Below are 21,764 nucleotides of genomic sequence, written 5' to 3' on the forward strand. Positions count from 1 at the left end.
TTTAGAAAATTGAGTGTTTAAAGCGAGTCTTCTGTTCAAAATATGAATATGTTTTGTTATTTTAAATAAATCCATCTGGATATACCGCGAATATTTATCGGGGTTATTAACCACTTTGTTATATGATACCCTCGACTGGATACCGCTCAGTAGCACATACAAATATTGTAACAAAAGGCATATCGATATTTTCTGAATTTAATTTTTGTTTCCGAATAAGTAAATTGCATATGTCTAAAGAAATAACATTACATATATATAAAGCAAAATTGTGTATTTGTATTCATGGCGGTCGCATTGTTATTGAATGTGTAATCACAACAAACCAGTTGTATTTTGCATTACAAGTACGTAGTTTTGAGGCTTACGACACAGACTATAATTTTGTTTTATTATCTTCAATTCATTTACAAAAATAAGAGCCTTGTAGTATTTTGACGGTTGGTTAACCTAAAGCTATGCATTAGAATCGGAAGGCATAACGCTTATTTTTGGACTTCTGGAAATCATTTACGAATAAAACTTATATATAAGGGATTCAGATAAATTGCCGGCCTCACAACCATAGCCCATTGCCTAAACATTTCCAATTTGTTCTGTAACTGCGCTCGATCACTGAAACGTCCCCACACCGTGGATAAAATGATGTCATTTTTCTTAAGATGACGACATCTGATGAGCAGGTTGACGTATACGCTGTCGCCTCTCTCGGTTTACTATTGATAAGTTGCAGATGTGATTTTCTTGCTGTATATATGATCTAATAATTGAAAAAGACTATCAACAAAAAATAAATAGCAAACAATCATCATTATTAAAACACTTGATAATATATTTAGGTTTTTAAGTTTTCTGATGTAAACATGACGTACAAAAATCTTATAAGTACCATGTTTACGCATGCGATTTAATTACCTTATTAAAATGGAATTTGACTAATTGACATAAAAAGCAGAGAGCACAATACCTCATAAAACGTCATGTTTTGGATTTTACTTAATGCTTGTCTATTTCATTTCCAAGTGCAACAACAAAGTGTCGTTCAATAAGTTGTTTTTAAATTACAAGTTGATATTGACAGTATACCCAGGAAAACATAAAACCTTCTCTTTTTATTAAAAATGTATCACCGCGGAGAAGGATGGGGAGCATAAACACAGATATGAAGATTCACGACCAACACATATTTTTTTCGGTAGCAGTAGTCGACACCTCAAATCGACTCGCTCGCCTGGCTTAAAATGTCTCCGGAACTTTCGTTAAAACAGCAGTTTAAACATGGAGTATAGGTTAATAGTCAAACCATTTAATTGTGAATACATGCAACGAGATAAACATGCTAGTGAGGAGTTAAATACAGATACAATTTATTGGATTTAGCATTTTAATGAAAAACAATGTAAAACTTATGCAATAAGTACACCAGGGGTCGAATAGAACGTGTGCATATATTACTTTTAAGAATTCACAAATACTTACAAGTATTAAAAGGTAGCAATATAGAATGTGTAAAAAAATAATGAAGAATAAGCTTACAATGATTGTTGCTAGCGCCGGTCCAGTAATGTTTACACAGGAACTAGAACACTATATAAGCATATGAGGCATTTTCACAGTGCAATAGACGATTTGATATCCGGAAAATTGATGGAAGCCATTTTGGTTTTTTCGTGACCCGGCCGCAATACACTACTGCAGGTTCCTGGCAGTCTGCTTAAAAACTGATTATCAATATTGCTAGCTTAATGGGAGATGATATAAAATTGAGTAATTAAATAAGTACGACATACGATACAGAAATAGAAATGTACACCTTAAGTTACGAACCTTACTGTAACGAGTACATACTGTTTCCCTTTATGATGAGTCATTTCAATCTGTTAAAAATGATGACTGAAATGTATTTCAATTCTCAGGTTTACTTCCAGAGATGAAATTCAACACCAGAACATGGCCGAAGCTGTCATATAAAGACATTGTAGATTACCTCATCCACAGTAAGGCGTATGAAAGAAATAAAAAAAAGGCTTGCGTTCAACATATGCCTACAACTATGTACAGTCGGACTGGCATGGAAATGAATATTTGTATATGTAAGTTAAGTATTTCCTTTAAGCCCTTGTTTCTTCCAGCCAAACTGGTGTTCGACGCGAAAACTACCAGGCTCGGGTAGCCATCTCAGAAGAGTTCACTGAAGAAATCGCCCATTGCACATGTCCTGTAGCCGATGGTAAAAGTTGCAGTCCCGTTGAGGCAATCTTATAGGGTGTTGTTCTTGATGGGATTATGGGTTATGTGAAAAAACATTCACTGAGCACAAACAGGCGTGGGGACAGCGAGTTCCAAAAGGTGCGCTTCATGACCTATTTTCGGACAATACATTTGAACAACCCAGTATATCATTATTACCGAGCAATGTAAAGGGGAACAGTATTGATACCCCCCCCCCCCCCCGAATACTAAGCAGCACCTTGATCGTAATGATTTTCTGTTAAAAACAGCATGGAAAGGAACTATGTTTACATTGCTTTGAATGCAGCAGACAAAGAACATGTCAATTCACTTAAAATGACTTTACACATGGTGAACATTTTGTTGATGGTACCCGGCAAATACAACCACCTAGAACGTGTCCAATGCGTTGGAGTGTTATAACAGATGGTGTTTCAAAACGAATACGAAAATGCGTGGTTATACAGCAGAAAAGTAGAAATAAAATCGTGCAAAGTACATTGCATTTCAAAGACAAAACATAGACGCAAACAAATTTGTGAGTTATCTTTTACAAACAATGTTTATCAAAGGTTCTACAACTAAAAGCACGATCACACCTTTGAACATATAGCCCGTGCGTGGTTCCAGCAGAAAACAGTAAATCGTGTAATGCATTCAGGCAATGTGGTCTGCAAGGAGAAATCATCCCTATCCACATGCCCAAGTGGAGTGGTTGTCCAAGAGATATAGCTTGAAATTAAGTACCTTACTAGACTACTCAAAGCCTCTTTAGCATCAGGAAGTACAAATGTACTGTGCAAAGAAGCAGTTGCGCAAGTCTGTTCTGTGACGTCCGAATATCAAGTAATTCTTGATATTTCCGTCGAGGATTTTATTCAATAATTTCTTCCACGTTCGAGGAGTATCTTACTTTGAGCATGTACAATCAAGTTATACTTGATAATCCCTTCATAGCTAAGTTAATTGATGGATTTCGTCCACGTTCGAGAAGTGTTTTTTTTTAACTTTAAGCATGTACAATCAAGTTATACACAGTTCATCCTTTGAAGAGTAGTCCATTCAATGATTTATTCCATGTTCGAGAATTGTTTTACCTTAAGGTCGTAAGACAACCTTGGGAGGTAGTTGAGGGTAGGTTCGTATTTGTCCGAGGTACCATTCAGCAATGATGGATAAAACGAGTAAACAACACAATAATGTTCGGCTAATACCTGTATGAAGTTTCATACTCATACAATCTCAGTTAATTTTAAATTGAGGAATTGAACGCTCCTAAACCCCTAATGGCTGACAGATTGAATTTTGCACACAACGAAACGAGATTATCACATGACTAATTTCCGCAAAATCTTCGGTGTATACCATTTATAAACAAAGGGAGGTTTGGGCTAATAAATTAACTGACTCTTACAACAGGAGTAGTCTTTCTTACTGGATCTAGTTACATATAATTGTTTCGTGGGTATCTACTGTCATATTCCATGTATTTAAATAAAGTAAAAACATGAGGGTGAAAGATAATTTATTTTAAGTTGTAAGACAGTTTAAACTAAGCCCAAACTAGAGTTTAAATATCTCAAAAGGTAATCAGCGTGCATAATGAAAGACATCCAAGTAAGGTTTCTGGGTATAGCAAACGAAAACTAAAAAGCAAGACGACTTTTAATTGTCATCTTTATCGATTATAATTATTTTTGAATTACCTGTCGTCTAATCTTTACCATACGCTTAAGTGACATTGAAAGAATACTCTCAAACGTTCAGCTAGCTACTCTCGGTTCTTGTCATTTAAAATCGCTGTTTCTCAGAAAGGCGTAACATTGTATGCGAAAGTAACGTCATTTTTGAAATATCTTTGTTAAAATTGTGTCCCAGCCCTGTTTGCGATGACGTATGATTTAGAAGTGAGAGTGAGTTTAATATCAAAACAGTAAAAACTGTCAAACTGAAATATTCATTGTTTGAAGCAGTTAAATATCATTTTTTTTCTAATACATAAGTAAATATGTATAATTATGTTCTACAAAGAGCTGTGCAATTTGAAATACTGCCTTCTATAGAAATTCAAAACATAGATAGGCAGTATGTTTTTATACGTAGCGCATGGGTTGAATACATGTGTATACTTTAGTTTTATTTTATGAAGAAACATGTATTTGTTAAGACCTTATCATGAACTGATTGTTTGTTTACATTGGCACGATCGATTTCGGGGAGTGAACTGTTAAGTTACAAAGCTTGTTTAGTCCCAAATGCAAACCAACATTTAATACCGTAAACGTAAACTTCTTATCCTTGGTTTTAAAAGTGTTATATCATTTAAGATCATATTTAATGATTTAAACAGTCCAGAATGTAACGCAACAGCTTTGCTCTTCTATACAGCTTTTGTAATGAAGCTCTATTCAAATCCATTGTGCTTTATACCACGGTGTCATATTTCCAAAGCATTGCTTTTCTTTATTAAGATTACGGTCGAATATATATCCCATCAACTTCCTTGTTTAACACATTTTGTTTAAGGGAGTTGACAAACTTAACTTTGTCGAAAAATACATGCTTTCAGTATATATACAAACGAATGTGTTAATTATATAGATATCTAACAATGGTAAGAGTACATTTTTATTTCTCTACCTTTTAATTTTGTAATCTGAAAGCACAAGTCAAAATGATTAGAAATACTACTTTCGTTTTATATGTATCACATAGATTAATGGACTAGACTGTGCTTATTAAGTATGTTATATTCCTAAATGTAAACGTACTGACTTCCATTTCTCGAACAATCTGAAGTCCATTTTAACATGATCAAACAAAAACACTAAATCGAGGAGCTCTGAGGCTTTCATTATAATCAGGATATTTGTTTAATTTGTTAAATCAAGTTTCTGTAAGTCATTTGGCTGAATGGCATAACAGTCTTATCATAGCAATGTATAAATGTTAAATCTGATTTCAACAACTTAACGTTATATAGGCAGAACTTGTTTATTCATTAATGATTATGACAAACTACAAATATTTCTTCAACTTGTGCAGTCGTTGATGCGACAAAAAAGAAAATGAAATCTTATTTAAATTACGTCTGTTTGCATGATATAAGTAGGTTGCAATAAATATAAGCAATTAATCGGACAAAACGCTATTTATAGAAACTGTTCAGGGTGAATTATATCAGGTAAACAATCTAGGTTACATTTGTGTTTATAAAGCGAATTATCGACCAAAGTTTTGCCATTGATATACACGTACTTTGTTATTGCACAAGGATTATCAGAGGGTGATTGTTTGATTGCAATATATTTCAGCGACTGAGCACCAAATGTAATATCTCAAGAGTTTACTTTTGGTGATAACCAGGTGAAATATAGTGCAATTTTACACTTACAATTTAAAATTCTTCTTTTAATGCTTTGCTTAAGTGCTGAGGTTTGAGTGAACTGAAGAACTGGCTACATTGCCATTTTTTCACTTTTTGAATCAATAATATATAAATTTTATTTCACTGTGATATCTCCATGGGAAAGCATACAATCAAATGATATTAAGGAGAGATAAACAGGGCCAGTATAATAAGATAAGTAACGTTTATTCTAAAATAAGAGTATTTCCTTATTACAGAATACTCACACAAACAACAAATGTACTCAGATCGTCGAATAAAAATGGTACTTTAATATTAAGGAGCTGTTCGTTATGTAGTTAAGATATCATTTAAAAAACGTTCGGGACGCTTTTTAATTTTGCTGATAGAAAAACATTGCTGTTGAAATAATCAGACTCTTGTAAATGGTATCAACTGAACTGTATGAACAGGTATTCACGTAGGTGGGGTTTTACAACAATGCTTATAGAAGATGCTTTTTCAGAAGAGATAGGTTATCGTTGTAAATCTTTATGGTCATTTAAATGATGATAACTTGATGAATTTGTTGACCATTTTACGTACTAAGCAATCAAATTTAACTACAATGGTACCTTCAAATAACACTAAAAAAAACTTCAATGTGTTTAACATTATCTTAGCGATATAAAACAGATTTAAACTTGATATTTCGAATAAAATTTTATTTTCCTAATGACATATAGAAGAATATGAAGAGTATATAAATGAGGTTGACATGTAACATTACAAATTTTGTACATATAATATTATGTTGGGTGTCCGTCAAGAAACTTCGAATGCGGTTGTTCTTAGTGAACTTGTTTGATTATATGTTGTATGTTACAAGGGAGCTATTAAGTGTTGGTGTAAAGTAACAAATTATCCGAACTCTTCTGTTATATCTGTACATTCATGATAATACAATTAGAGGCAACCCATGTTCAAACGTAAATATAATAAAGAACTTAAAGCTGTTAAATGTCTACTTGATGGATTAGGTTTTAGTAATATATTTTTGAAAATGTAAAGCAATGAAACATAAATCGCTCTTAAACATTGTAAAATGTACGTACATGATACATGATATGAGTTTAAACTTTATGTGCTGAACTATATACCATCGATATAACTCAGATCATGACCCTAAGCCGATCCTAAATTGGGTGTTGACCCTTTGGGCATTGTTGAAATATTCTAAGGCATCGGTTCTAACTGAGCCGAAAATATCTGTAATATCATTATCTATAATATACCTTTCGTCATTTAATTTGCATTTAATCAGCTAGCAATACCCTTTTAAATAATATCAAAATTGTATAGAGTTCTCAGGCAACAAAAAATTACATAATAGCTAATGCGCTATGACTTGACTAGCTTTTATGAAAGTCCGATTCCTAAATTGCCCGCAATGTCAGTAGCATGCATGCGACCATGTACAAAACAAATACTTAGAATCTTACAAAAAAAATATCGCATCTGCCTTAGGTTCAGTAAAAGTGATTTAGAGGTGTTGCTTTTTGGTTCCCCGTTTACAGCGTATGCGCTGCGATGCAACAGAGATGCACAATAAAACTGTTTGCGCACGTGGGCGACCGTTCGTGGATCTGTACTCAGATCTGATTTAATTATGCATCTTAATGTTCACAGTCTAGTGAATGGGCCCACGGTTTGTGCAGCTGCTTCGATGACCTGGGGCTCTGTATCATTGCCTATCTGGCCCCTTGCGTCCTCTTTGGGCAGAGCGCAGAGAAAATGGGAGAAGGACGCTGCGTGGTTTGTGGTAAGGTTTTGTTTATTGTTGTCAAGGTTATTGTACAAAAGTTATTTACACCTGAGTGAATGTGGAAAACATATACCAAAACAAAACCTCTAAACATGAAAATGTTACTCTATTACCAATGACTAGATGAATAGCAAGCTCATATGAACACCGGACATGACATAGGCGCGTAGTAATATTTTTGACTGTGTAATTTTATCTGTTTTATTGCATCACGAGATGTTGGATATAGTCTTTAAATAAGTCTCCCTGAATGAGATAAAACAATCCTTTGTTTTTGGCATTATTTTTCGGAACAAAACTGAACGTATATATACGTAAACATACAAAATAGGGTGTGAAAAGAATATTATTTAAACTGAAATATAATTGAAATTGAAAAATACCAATTTTTTTCTAGAAATATGTTTGGATATAATTCCAGTTTTTGAATTGTCTGGATCGTTCATAATATATATATATATATATATATATATATATATATATATATATATATATATATATATATATATATATATATATATATATATATATATATATATATATATTAAATAATAGTTTTAAATAGGAAACAATTGTTTGTTTGAGTGTTAAATTGCTATAATATAAACCGAGTGAGCACCAAAGATATTTTAACAGGATTTGTTAAAATATATCATATGGAAAAGCGCGCCAAATTGTAAGCAAACGCAAAGTATTCTAGGATATGACGTATTTAAATTGTGTCCTAGGCTGATGAAATTTGAAGTTTGATTTTGACGTAAGAACGGGCTAAAATTTAGATAACCGAAAATTGAAACACTGTTTGATACAATGAAATATCAATTGTATTCCACTGATACACCTCTATCTTCTATCAGAAAGCATATAATGGTTATGTATATTTAAATAAAACTTTCTTTTATATTACCTTATTAATACGTTATAAGTATATATAGTTTACTTTATTCCAATCCTGAACTTGTGTCTATAAGTGTGCGAGAGACGATTACATTATTTTTACCTTATAAATATGGTTCAGTTCTAGTCTACTTTTTCTCAAATCCTTAACCTCATCGAATTTGTAAGAGTGAGGGGGAGGACGATATCCTCTGTACCTTATAAATATGTTTCAGATCGAGTCGTCTTTATTTCCATTTTGAAATTCATTGAAGTTGTAAGTGTGAAAGCGAAGATGATATTTTCTGTACGTTATTTAAATGTTACTGGTCTAGACTTGTTTTTTTTCCCATTCTGAACCTCGGACAGGTTGTAAGAGTGAGAGGGGGGGGGGTCATTCCCTGCCCCTTATCAATATGTTTCAGGTGTAGTCTACTTTATATCCACCCTGAAGTTAGTTTGAGAGGGAAGATTAAATTATCTGTACCTTATTAATATATTTCAGGTCTCGTCTATTTTATTCCCATCCTGAACCTGATTGAGGCTGTAATTGTGAGAGGGAAGATTAGAGAACAAAGCGGCATTGATGGTACCACATGCCACGACTGCCTTACCATTGCATTCTGTCCCCTTTGTGCTCTCGTACAGGAAGCTATGGAAATACAGAACACTCCGGCAATTATGTCGATGGCAAGGGAATAAACCCAACGGATCCGATTGACAATTATGTTAATATTGGATGCCTTGTGATGACAATGGTTCTATGATTAAAGAAGGAATGTATAAAAAGTAGAGATAATTTTATTACATAAGGTACATTTGGAAATGAACGATTGCAATTGGGCAGCTCAAATTCCGTTAACAAACTGCGAAGCTTCACTGAAAGCGTTCGTCAACATGGAACGGGCTTGGTCTTTCTGTCAATTTCGATTTGAATTTAAATAAAATAAGATATATTCTGCATCATATATATATATATATATATATATATATATATATATATATATATATATATATATATATATATATATATATATATATATATTAAGTTTTGTTGTATTGCTTATATAATTTGCATTCATCAGTTCTAATAGAAAATGATATTATCTCAAAGCAGTGGCCACAAACGATCGACAAAATATTTTGTACCGAATGAACAAACGAACTTAAATATCCATCTAAAAGGATAGTGTTTAAATGTGTTTCTACACAATTTTGTCAACCTGTAGTATAAACGCCTTGGTGAATGGATTACTAACACTAAAGTTACAGTTGAATCCAGATATTCTCTGCACAACGAATCTGTCGTCAAGCCCACCAGTATGTTGGCCTTCATCAAGATCATATTTTCATAATTTACTAGCACAACCTAAAGGTTTCCATTATTTATTCTTTTTAAGAAATGTGATTCCGTATATCCACTAACAAAGTTATCGTTTTCAGCTCATTATTTGAATTATTCTTGATAATTGTTTGTATCTTTTCTATGCGGACCATTGAAAATCTTTTTGCACACTTATGTGGCGAATGTCACCCGGCCACCCTTTTTCGCCAAATTTAAAAAAGGTATATTAAATCTGAATTACATTTGATATACAGATTTATTTATTTTTTTTAAATTTTCATTTAAAGCTTTTACTGTTATCGCTTTGTTATTAATAAAATTATACACACATACAATTATCATGTTAACCATTATCAAAAGTAATACTTATATGTCGCTTTTTTTCAGGAGACACGACTAAATTAAATTGTATCCCCATATATAATGTTCTAGTATGGTTTTCAATCAACTAATTATATTGATTCCAATGACTAGTTCCACCATCTACGTCCGCTCTTTACTAGTATTTTTAGTTCATAAAATAGGATTTATTCTTATTTACTGTATACCAGTCAACGTACAAGCCTTCGCCATATAAATGCTAACATGGGGCAGTCATTAGCATATTTCGTTTCGGCGCAGGGCGGCTAGTGATCCGAATTCATCAATATTCACTTTGAACTGCAACCAACCTGAAAAAGTGTCATTTTCAAATTCCATCGTACTGTTGTTATACAAACCTGCTTTCAGGCGTTGGCTGTCCTGAAGGCAATTATACTTTAGGGCAAAATGTCGTAGACAATGCTCCACTGTTCCACACTGATCATCTCGGTAATCCAAACTACTTGCGAAGGATAACACTAAACGCATTCCAGAATTTTGTCAGTGACAAATGGCAAAAATTCCGTACGCGGTTGGTTTTTCGGCCGAGAGCTAAAACGAAGTTGGAGTCGTAAGTTAAACAGCCAATAACCGAACGAATAATATTAAATTATGTTAAAAGACATGCTTTGAAAACTGAAAGCGCATTGTAAAAGGAAATATAACCATTACCATTTTGAAACTTATATATTTGTCAGCTACCCAAGCAGGTCTTGTTTCTCTCTAATGCCTGCATTTAATTAAGGTCAAAGTAGAGGTTTCTCTATTTAATTGTTCTTGAAATTTTCTTTGTATTTGTTCTGCCAAAACACTCGGTCAGTTCACACACTGTCATAACAATTATATTTCAAGACTCTTGAAGGCGAAGCTTCACTGTAAACGTTCGTCAACATGGAACGGGCTTGGTCTTTCTTTCAATTTCGATTTGAAAATAATATTTATATATAAACTAGTCCCGGAATCGGTGTATATATAAATATACAATCTATATCTTGATGGATGGCTGACCTTAAATAACAAGCAAATATTGTCATCTGTTAAGCTATATAAAAATATGAATAAAACCCATCCGAGATATTTGAAAACCATTTTATTTTCAATAAAACAACATATTATATGAATATAAACAACATCATTGATTAAAATCATATTAATGATTCACACATGTATAAAGCCACAGAGGCCACTCTGATTGGCGATGAACTGACTACAATCATTCAGTATTAGATATAATTCGTGGATATGACTCAGTTTAGAGGAGATAAGAAGATGCAAGTTTGTCGGCATACAAAATATATCAGTACCAGTGTGGTGTCATTATTTAATTACAGTCGAAACACGTTGGCTCGATATCCCAGTGACCGGCTAGAAATACCTCGAGCCTCGCGAATATCGAGCCAAGCGGGAAGGCTTACTTAATGTATAACGAAATCGAACCTTGGCATCCTGTTCGAACAAACCAGAAAATCAAACCTAACGATATGGAGCCAAAGGGTTTCGACTGTATTGCATATTCAATCATTCGTAAATGAATTCAATTCCTATTCTGCACTATGACATTGCATTTCTCCGGGGTAGAAACTAGTTCCGGAACCGATGTAAGGTCCGCACTGCCTGGCAGTGAACAGCGACACTGCTGAATGAGAGATGAAAACAAAATGAAGAGGCTGATGTTGGCTAATTGTTCACCAACACATCGCCTCCGTCCGAGACCAAACGGAAGTGAGTGACCGAGCAATGAGGTGTTGATTTCCCCGCTCTCAGTAAAAAAACACTCGGGTCGAAAGTTGTCAGGGTCGCCCCAGACCCTTGCTTCGTGGGAAACGGAAAACATATTAAGGATGACGACGGTGTCTTTGTCAACATGGTAGCCACAAAATCTTCGCGTCCTGTATCGCGTAGTGCGGCAAGGAAATCGGAAGCATCACAACAATGCGCATGACTTCCTGAATGACTGCTGCCGTGTATACAAGGCGGGGCTTATCTGTGAGCGCAGGCGGCCGTTCTTGCCCTACGACGCTATCGATTTCCTATTGGACACGGCCCTTGACGGCCGGGTATACCGCCATGTACAACACAAGCCATAGTGTCGTCTTATGTGTGGTGTCATGATTATCCGAATTTTTGTCAGCTCATACCCGCCTTTATCGTCTTGTTTCAGTTGCTCGGCGGCATTGAGAATAGCATCGGTTATATCGCGTACATTGTCCTTATCAAACGTTTTGTAGTGTTCTTCTACTTCTGTTAACATAATTTTGTCTGATTCGCATTGAAGGTTCCGCAGCGTTTCCAGTTTACCTGGCATAACATATCTCAGACAGGGCATGACGTCAATTGGGCTTCCACTTCTCATGAAACAATTAATCTCCTCTACCCCGTAAACAATCGCCCTGACGTGTTTGTCTTTTTCTACTTGTTTCGACTTCCCATACAGTATCTGATACATAATACTTGCCACAGCAAATTGTACAGCACCTTCAAGGGAATCACCTGTTTTTGAAAACTTTGCGACAAGAGTCTTTACTAAGTTCTTGGCCGCAGTATCAACGATTTCTTCTACGAACGATTATCTTGTATTTGTAAACATTCTCAAGGCTTGCGCTAACAGTTTCCGTTGCTTAACATAGGCAGGAAAGAAAGTTCCAAGCGCGAAATCTTCGTCTCCTGTCCGACTACGGAGCACCTGTGCGGTCACAAAATCGGGGCGGCCTGAAAACGCATCACCGGCCGTTGGCGTCGTCTCTTTTACGGCAGCGTTGCCATTAACAACGATTGCGGGCCAGCTTTCCAAACGTATCCTGTAAACGTCGCCGTATGTTTTACGCCACTCCATGAGCTGCTAAGGGAGGAATTTTCCCAGCAACGGAAGATGCCCGACCACTGGGAATCCCCAGGGTCCGTCTGGATACATCCGGTCTGAGAAAATCCATTTCTGTGTTATGTAACAATATGAGAGTAGAAGTCCCAGTCCCAGTATAGTTATAACAATAGCACACAAAGAATTAAAATCGAGCATGTTGGCAAGAAAAGACCAATACGAATTTAATAACACGTATAAAGTTCATAAACGTTTCAAATAGTAAACGTACATCCAAATAGAAATTAAAGTAGTGAGTTGTATATGATGATAATGACAATCTCACGATTTAAAGATTAATTGTAAAACAAAACTTTCTCATTAATGCGCGTCAGGTATACTCAACTGATATAAACATAATTATACGGCCAAATCACCAAAATTAGTTTTTAGAACATTAAGCTTTTTCTCTACCGCGATACATCACATCACTCGGGCAGATATCTTGTGATACGTTTAGAATGTGCTTGATATGCACAGAACATGGTAATTAACAACCGATGTAAAAATAGATTCCCGAAAAAGAACCTTAAAGGTACTCGCTCATGTTTTGGGACAAATCATTTTTACAGGTTATGCGTCTAAAACCACATGTTTCCTTACTATGATATCCAAATTGCAGAAAAGTACAATTGTAGTATAAAAAGGTATTTTGGTTCTATTGGAGTGTGAACCCAAACCGATGTTATCAAGAAAAAATAGAAAACTGACGCCACAACCACTTGTCCACCAGAACTTCAACAAAAGTATTTGATGTTTTGCCATTTTAACAATACATTGATAACACCACGTGATAATCTCAATCAGCAAATCACATTAACAACAAAGCTGAAATTATGTAACCAATAGTTTTAACGCTAATGAAAATTGGGGTCTTCAAGTGCAATATTTAAGTTAAAATCAACATCAGCTAAAGGGTTCCAGCTTTTGGAGTCTTAGTTTTAACACTTCTATTAATGATTTCCACACTTAATTTTGTCATCCAAAAGAGTACACTATATAAAGAATCATGAACGAGTCCTTGGAATAGCGTTTTAGATTTTACTTAAATGTGAATAAGCACGTTAATTTTCCAATAAATATCAATCATAACGTTTTCTTGGATGTCTCCCTCATGCTTTTCTTCCACACTGGATAGGTATTTTAATTTATTTCATATAACTGTATACAAAAATATTAATTAGAAATGATTTTTAGAGGAACTATTGCACGCCAACTGTGATCTTAATTTTTTACGCGTCATGAAGTCCGCGAACAAGCCTCGTAACGCGCGTTATCTCGTGTCGGATTTGTCTATCCGGACCGCAAACATACGATGTATATTACTAGTATTATTCTGTCCTATGAAGTTTTACGTTATAAAATATGAAGTTGATTTTGGTTGATGTGTTGTTGCGTTGAACATTGATATTAGTGAAAATATTTGAAGGCTTTTAACATTAACAGAGCGTATTAGCAATAGTAAGATTACCTGAATTAAAATCTTAATGACTGAGCGTAGCCAATGAGCCCTTCTTAATATTAAAGATTTAATTCAGATCAACTACCTGACTTAGAATACAACCTCATTTGCTGACACATTGTCAACGCAAAATCTGACGTAGGGATTGGGTTTCGGATGAGTGGCAGTTGGTGGACCTTTAAACACCCGCGAAAGGTGAAGTTCCTAATTATTTAGTCTAAAACGTAATGGTTACCTATTTGTAATTTCATTGGCTGTAAATGTAGGTTGTATAATAGTGTTACAGACAGACAATTTTAGTTATTCTAACTGATGGTCTACTGTCTAACCATCATTCTATTTTCACAGTCTTTCAAGGGGACTAAGAGATAGGTAGCTTACTTGGAATCCATAGCGCTTACCTTTGTCCTTGAATTGTGAACTTGAGCCGGCATGTCTGGGACTGAACTTCGTCGCGATGACGTGGATTCTTGTAGACGTGTTAGAGATAGGGAGCGGACACGTATGTTATGGCTTCAAAACTAAATGTTATGTGACACATGCATACTAGCAACGTTTAACCAAGTGTTATTCTTCAGGGACTCGTTCATGGTTTGTAAAATACACTTTTTACTACGACAAAAATGTGACAAATCATTAGGATTATTAAACCTAAGATACTGATGGATGTAACACCTTTAACAACTGTTGAAATATGCTCTAATAATGTCCACAATTTTGAAATGTGTTTCTTGCCCGATTCAATAAAAGGCTATAGCCTGATTGGTTGAGTTACATTATCACGTGATGCAATCAATGCTTTAAATAAAGGTTTAAATTTCCCCTAGCTTAGAATGAGTGTCGGTGGGATAGTTGATAATATGTTGGTTTGGTGTTGTTTTTCTGACAGTATTGTCGTGTCTTCCCACTAAAACCAGTTTCTATACTTGAATGTTATTTTTTTTTCGGCATTTTCTATAACAATTGTTAAAATAATTAGAAGATAGGTGTTATTAGATGCATTTCTGCGAAATCATTATAAGAGACAAAACATAAACGAGACCCTCTTAGTTCCACAAATGCAAACTATTGATATGTGCATAACTCATGGTTGACATAATATTTTGAATGCAAAATGTGTCCGTGTTATATTTCGCTGGCTTAACCAATCAACCGTTCATCAATGCCATTGAGAGCCTGCTACTAACAAAGTTTTTTGGAACCCTTAACAACATGCAAATATGGGAGAGGGCCATTACTGGTGTTGTCAAAACTGTTACCAAATCCATTTGCATTCTATTGTCGGTTTAATTTTGTGTTCATTTTTGCATTGATATTTTCATTGTCAAATGTGTTTTTGTGCATATAAATATTATCAAAATTGCACATAAGCTCTTTTTATACTCTTACATCACTTTGATAATTTGACACAAGGTTTGCATTTAACCTATATCATGCAAACTCTACAGTGTCTACCACCTGGCACGTCAGGGGTGGAAAATGGTTTAATAATGTGTTCAGGATTTAATACATAAAGTGTCACCTTGCGACTAATAATCGCAGAATCGCCCAAATGATCCAAGTACCACTTCAGTTTCGGGTTATGCTCATGTTACGCAATTCATTATGACATTGGAATGATAGTAAACTCCCTTTTTAACTAGGCAAACTGGCACTTTGGTGATATTTTGACATTTGGTCTACAGAAAAGAGTTTTGCACCTAATATGCACTTATCTTTAATAAGTATATTGAAAATTTCCACATGCATGGATAAGCCGGACAAGCCAAAATCGTTCGAAAGAACTTATGGACGAACGAACGCACAGACGTAAGTTGTTGTTTTAAATCCCCCAATGTTTGGCCAAGCACCGACAAGCCAAAATAAAAGAGAATTCAACCAATGACCATTGAGTGTGACCTTCACTCACATATATATATGTCTGGCATATTGTGAATATTTGTGCCATGTTAAGTAAATGCCGACAAGCCCTAATCGTCGTTAATCGACAAAACAAAATTGGAACAGACACATACACTTGAACGTAAAAATATACTAGACAACTATCTGCCTATCTGCCATCGAATTCTTTGGATATTCTATATGTGCAAAATAGATTTTCAACGACAGAAGTTTCAACTTTTAAGTTTATATAGTCACTTCAAGTCTCAACCGACATCTCAGCTGGGACGACAGATGTTTCAGCTTCTGCGTTAATATAGTCACTTCAAATGTCAACCGACATCTCAGCTTGGCGAAACATGTTTCAGCTTCTGAGTTTATATAGTAACTTCAAGTGTCAACCGACATCTTAGCTGGACGACAAATATTTCAGCTTCTCAGTTTATATAGTAACTTCAAATGTCAACCGACATCTTAGCTGGATGACAAATGTTTCAGCTTCTCAGTTTATATAGTATTTTCAAATGTCAACCGACATCTCAGCTGGGCGACAAATGTTTCAGCTTCTCAGTCTATATAGTAACTTCAAGTGTCAACCGACATCTCAGTTTGGCGACAAATGTTTCAGCTTCTTAGTTTATATAGTAACTTCAAGTGTCAACCGACATCTCAGCTAGGCGACAAATGTTTCAGCTTTTCAGTTTATATAGTCACTTCAAGTGTCAACCAATATCTCAGCTGGACGACAGATGTTTCAGCTGCTGAGTTTATGTAGTCACTTCAAATGTCAACCGACATCTTAGCTGGACGACAGATGTTTCAGCTTCTCAGTTTATATTGTAACTTCAAATGTCAACCGAAATCTCAGCTGTAACGACAGATGATTCAGCTTCTTTGTTTATATAGTCACTTCAAATGTCAAGCGACATCTAAGGTGGGACGACAAATGTTTCAGCTTCTGAGTTTATAGTAACTTCAAGTTTCAACCGACATCTCAGCTGGACGACAGGTGATTCAGCTTCTTAGTTTATAAAGTCTCTTCAAATGTCAACCGACATCTTAGCTGGACGACAAATGTTTCAGCTTCTCAGTATATATAGTCACTTCAAATGTCAACCGACATCTTAGCTGGACGACATATATTTCAGCTTCTGAGTTTGTATAGTCACTTCAAATGTCAACCGACATCTTAGCTGGACGACATATGTTTCATTTTCTGAGTTTATATAGTCACTTCAAATGTCAACCGACATCTTAGCTGGACGATATATGTTTCATTTTCTGGGTTTATATTGTAACTTCAAGTGTCAACCAATATCTTAGCTGGACGACAAATTTTTCAGCTTTTTAGTTTATATAGTCACTTCAAGTGTCAACCAATATCTCAGCTGGACGACAGATGTTTCAGCTGCTGAGTTTATGTAGTCACTTCAAATGTCAACCGACATCTTAGCTGGACGACAGATGTTTCAGCTTCTCAGTTTATATTGTAACTTCAAATGTCAACCGACATCTCAGCTGTAACGACAGATGATTCAGCTTCTTTGTTTATATAGTCACTTCAAATGTCAACCAACATCTAAGGTGGGACGACAAATGTTTCAGCTTCTGAGTTTATAGTAACTTCAAGTTTCAACCGACATCTCAGCTGGACGACAGGTGATTCAGCTTCTTAGTTTATAAAGTCTCTTCAAATGTCAACCGACATCTTAGCTGGACGACAAATGTTTCAGCTTCTCATTATATATAGTCACTTCAAATGTCAACCGACATCTTAGCTGGGCGACAAATATTTCAGCTTCATAGTTTATATAGTAACTTCAAGTGTCAACCAACATCTCAGCAGGACGACAAATTTTTCAGCTTCATAGTTTATATAGTAACTTCAAGTGTCAACCGACATCTTAGCTGGACGACATATAATACAGCTTCTCAGTCTATATAGTAACTTCAAGTGTCAACCGACATCTCAGCTCAGCTCAGAATTTAGATAATTACTCAATTTTGAAGCTAAAAAACGTGAAGATTTTACTTTCACATATTCATTTTTATAAGGTTATTGTATTATTTAAGAAACAGGTAAATACAATTTTAATATATTTGTAGAATTTTTATTACCTCCGTTTAATATATAATATCATTTTATAGTAGCTTCATTATCGTGTTATCTAAATATGCAATGCATGCCAAAATAATAGAATGCTTAATACATGTAAATTAAACATAAACATAATCTCGACACATCTTTGCATCCTAATGATGGATGGCTTTTCTATAATTAACTAGCAAATATTGTCATATGTTAAACTACACAAAAATATAAAAAAAGACCCATCCGAGTTATTTGAAGACCATTACATTTTCAATGAAACAATATCGTGTATAAATACAATCAACGTAATAGCTCACACATAAATAAAGCCAATACACATGTACCACTATGATGAACGCAGGAAATAAACGGACGTGCAAATACATTTTGATATGGTATCGGATTGGTACAAAATAAAGAACATGGCAATACATTCAGTAAAACAAGTTGCATGTTGCTGGGTTCCAATGCAAAGTTGAGAAATGCATATGCACTCATATTTTTCGTAGACAAAGTACTGTTTGAAAATGTAACTTCGAAGAAATTTCTTGGATTTGTTATTGAGTCATCATTGTCATGGAATCTGTAAGTTGACTTTATCTGCAATAAAGTAACTGCAAAGATAGCCCTTTTAAAAGGCTCAATTGCTTTTTAACGGATCAAATGAGAAAATTGTTTTATAAACCGTATATACTTATTATGTTTGACTAATGTTGTAGTATTTGGGGGAAAAGTAAACAAACGCATATCAGACGAATAAGCATGCTTCAAAAAAGCTGCAGAAATAATTATCTTTAAGCCTATAAGAACGCCATCGCATGAATTATTTATAGTATTAGAATGGCTTTAATTTGAATACCGTTGCAAATATCAAACGGCTGTTATGGTATATAAATATATTAACAATCTTACACCGAGTAATATAAGATACATTATTCAGATATCTAGCAATACTCGATATGAATTACGATCTTCTACGCGACAAGACATTGCTCACATTCGACATAAAACATACTACAAAAAAACACTCGTTTGCATGCTACAGTGTGAGAGTTTATTACCTTTAACCAGAAGGAATACGTAAATCGAACACGGAAAAGATTTTAAGGTATTAGCTATGTAATACAACTCTGGAAACATCGGGTAACATCGACATATATATCGCATCTCGCCGTAACAGATCGCGACAAACATCGGGCGTATTTGGCCTGTACCGGATGTTGCTTTTTTTTAGAAACAGAAGGTATTTCCCGGCTATTCATAGGTCAATAATGGAATTTCTACATCGTAGGATTTGGAAACATTGTGATCTTTTTCTCATGAATATACGTTTAAAATAAATAAACACTTAAAGTACACGCTTACAGTTGATTACGATACATCTAACAATTTGAGTCATTACAGTAAAACATGGATTATAAGTGAAATATACGCGTAAGAGAAGATTTTCTCTCGAAAAAACGAACTGTCAACAATCGGCATGAAACTGGGATATTCAGATATTCGTATCAAAGGGCTCTGAATGTAAGTATCCTTGAGCAGTTTTGTACGTTGATGTGTTCAAAAACGTTTTTGTTTTTTTTAATTTATCTTTGGAATTCTTAAATCATTTTTATTAGCTAAATGTTTAGACAGCATGTTCATATTTTACATGTACTTATGTACATGTTAAATATTTTTATATGTACTTATGTACATAACTTATGTTTAAAATAAGATATGAGTATGTAATCTTTAAATGGGTTGTTTTATCTTAGAAAAATATTAGACTTAAAATTTTGTTTAAAAATGATGTGTTTTGGTACGTGACCTATTTCTAACATACCACAATACATGTATATACCCGTTATTTGTTTACAAAATGCATGTTTTCAAAATTAACCTGTGAAAAAAAGTTATGTGTGGTTTGGGGCTTGAAGCCGCATCTGCTAGGACACTATTGACATTCATTGGCTTGGTGTAGGTCTCGTTAAAACCCCATACTGTTGTGAATCATTAGCAACCATATGCACAACAACTACACATTTGTGCCTACCATCCCTTACTCTTGGCTAAAACAGATATTAGTGCAGAATGTATAATACTTGTGCATTTGTATTTTACGGTGGTAGTTTCTGCTGGTTGATAATCAGAAGTCTAATTTCTTCCAGGCAGGAAAATGACTGAATGTTACTTAGTCAACAACACTGGGTTATGAAGAATTCCAGCCTGCATTAAATACTATGTTGGATCCTTGAGAGCGGATTTGACAGCCATGTCCATCCACAAGGCAGTCGCATCTGATCGAGATGATGTGAGTATTTCATATAAAACATATTTGACTTGGTTTTTGTTTTTATAAACCTACTGTATTCAATAATCAAGTGGTGGTGGTGGTGATGGTGGTGATGGTGGTCAAGTGGTGGTGGTGGTGATGATGATGATGATGATGATGATGATGATGATGATGATGATGATGATGATGATGAAGATGATGATGATGGTGATGAATTTTATTGATAAATTTAATAATTTTCTTTATATTTATACATGTATGTATCAACTTGTTGTTGTTTATTCAAAATAATATCGAGAAATATTAAACTGTTTATATTTTATTTTGTATATGTATGGCAGTATAATTATCTATACTAATTAGTTAGAACGGCTTTAAAGTACAACTGTTTTTCTTTACAGCACTAAATATTCTTGATTGGTAAAGTACCTGAAGGTGCATGAAAACCAAATCAGCATTGAGTAGTTATCATCTGTGCACACACTACGAGTACAAAGCATGGGAACAGACCAAACTTCAAATGTTGAAGAGTGAAGAATTATTGTGAAAAAAACTAATTGTTAGAATACCAATGACAAAATAACACAGATATACATCAAATTACCCACAGAGATTGTTTACATGTTATAATATTAAAAAAACATTAGTTGAGAACTTTCACTCTGATATTTTTGGAGGGGCGAGCCCACTTAGTGTTCTTGTTTCTTCACATATTTTAGTTTAAAAGTACACTCATTTGTTTTAAACTCTGTATTCTGAGTTAGTATCATAAGTAAAATTCATTTATTTGAAAGAGTACATTTTATGAATAAGTCCAATTAAGCTTTATAAATTTTTACAAGAAAAATGTTGATTTTTAAGCATTTTATTAGCTATAAAAATGTATGGTAACATGACATTATGTATATTTTCTTCAAACCTGGACGGTAAACTATCATAAATTGTCTTTTAAATTATTCAATAGACATCATAGATAATATCTAAAATGATTTCAGCAGCTTGCCTTATAGTTAACTATTTTTTATGAATTTTATAAAACTGCTATATATTTTCAAACATCGAAAAACTGCTCTTTTCCGAAGAATCATAAGATCAATCAAAATGATTTTTTTCATGTGTATCAATAATGTGTTCGTTTGAACACTAGTTTTCTGTTAACTGAAGTTTTTTTTTACCAGAAACTGTTGTGTTTATTTCATAATCTCTGATA

General features: G+C 34.4%; 2 protein-coding genes across 2 annotated transcripts; one reads left to right on the plus strand and one right to left on the minus strand.

The window, feature by feature from the left end:
- The first annotated feature begins 4,709 nt into the window (after positions 1–4,709).
- LOC128227220 (uncharacterized) lies at positions 4,710–9,265 on the plus strand. Its single transcript, XM_052937529.1, has 3 exons — positions 4,710–4,846; positions 7,271–7,403; positions 8,788–9,265. Exons 1-3 carry the CDS (start codon positions 4,844–4,846, stop codon positions 8,982–8,984), a joined length of 333 nt encoding a protein of 110 aa, XP_052793489.1. The 5' UTR covers positions 4,710–4,843; the 3' UTR covers positions 8,985–9,265.
- A 1,859-nt stretch (positions 9,266–11,124) lies between these two features.
- Positions 11,125–12,898, minus strand: LOC128225934 (cytochrome P450 1A1-like). Its single transcript, XM_052935828.1, is given in 3 exon segments — positions 11,125–11,876; positions 12,126–12,424; positions 12,611–12,898. Coding segments are annotated over 3 exon segments (942 nt in total). The 3' UTR covers positions 11,125–11,521.
- Between the last annotated feature and the right edge of the window lie 8,866 nt (positions 12,899–21,764).

Source organism: Mya arenaria, chromosome 3 (assembly GCF_026914265.1).
Source record: "Mya arenaria isolate MELC-2E11 chromosome 3, ASM2691426v1".
Taxonomy (NCBI): domain Eukaryota; kingdom Metazoa; phylum Mollusca; class Bivalvia; order Myida; family Myidae; genus Mya; species Mya arenaria.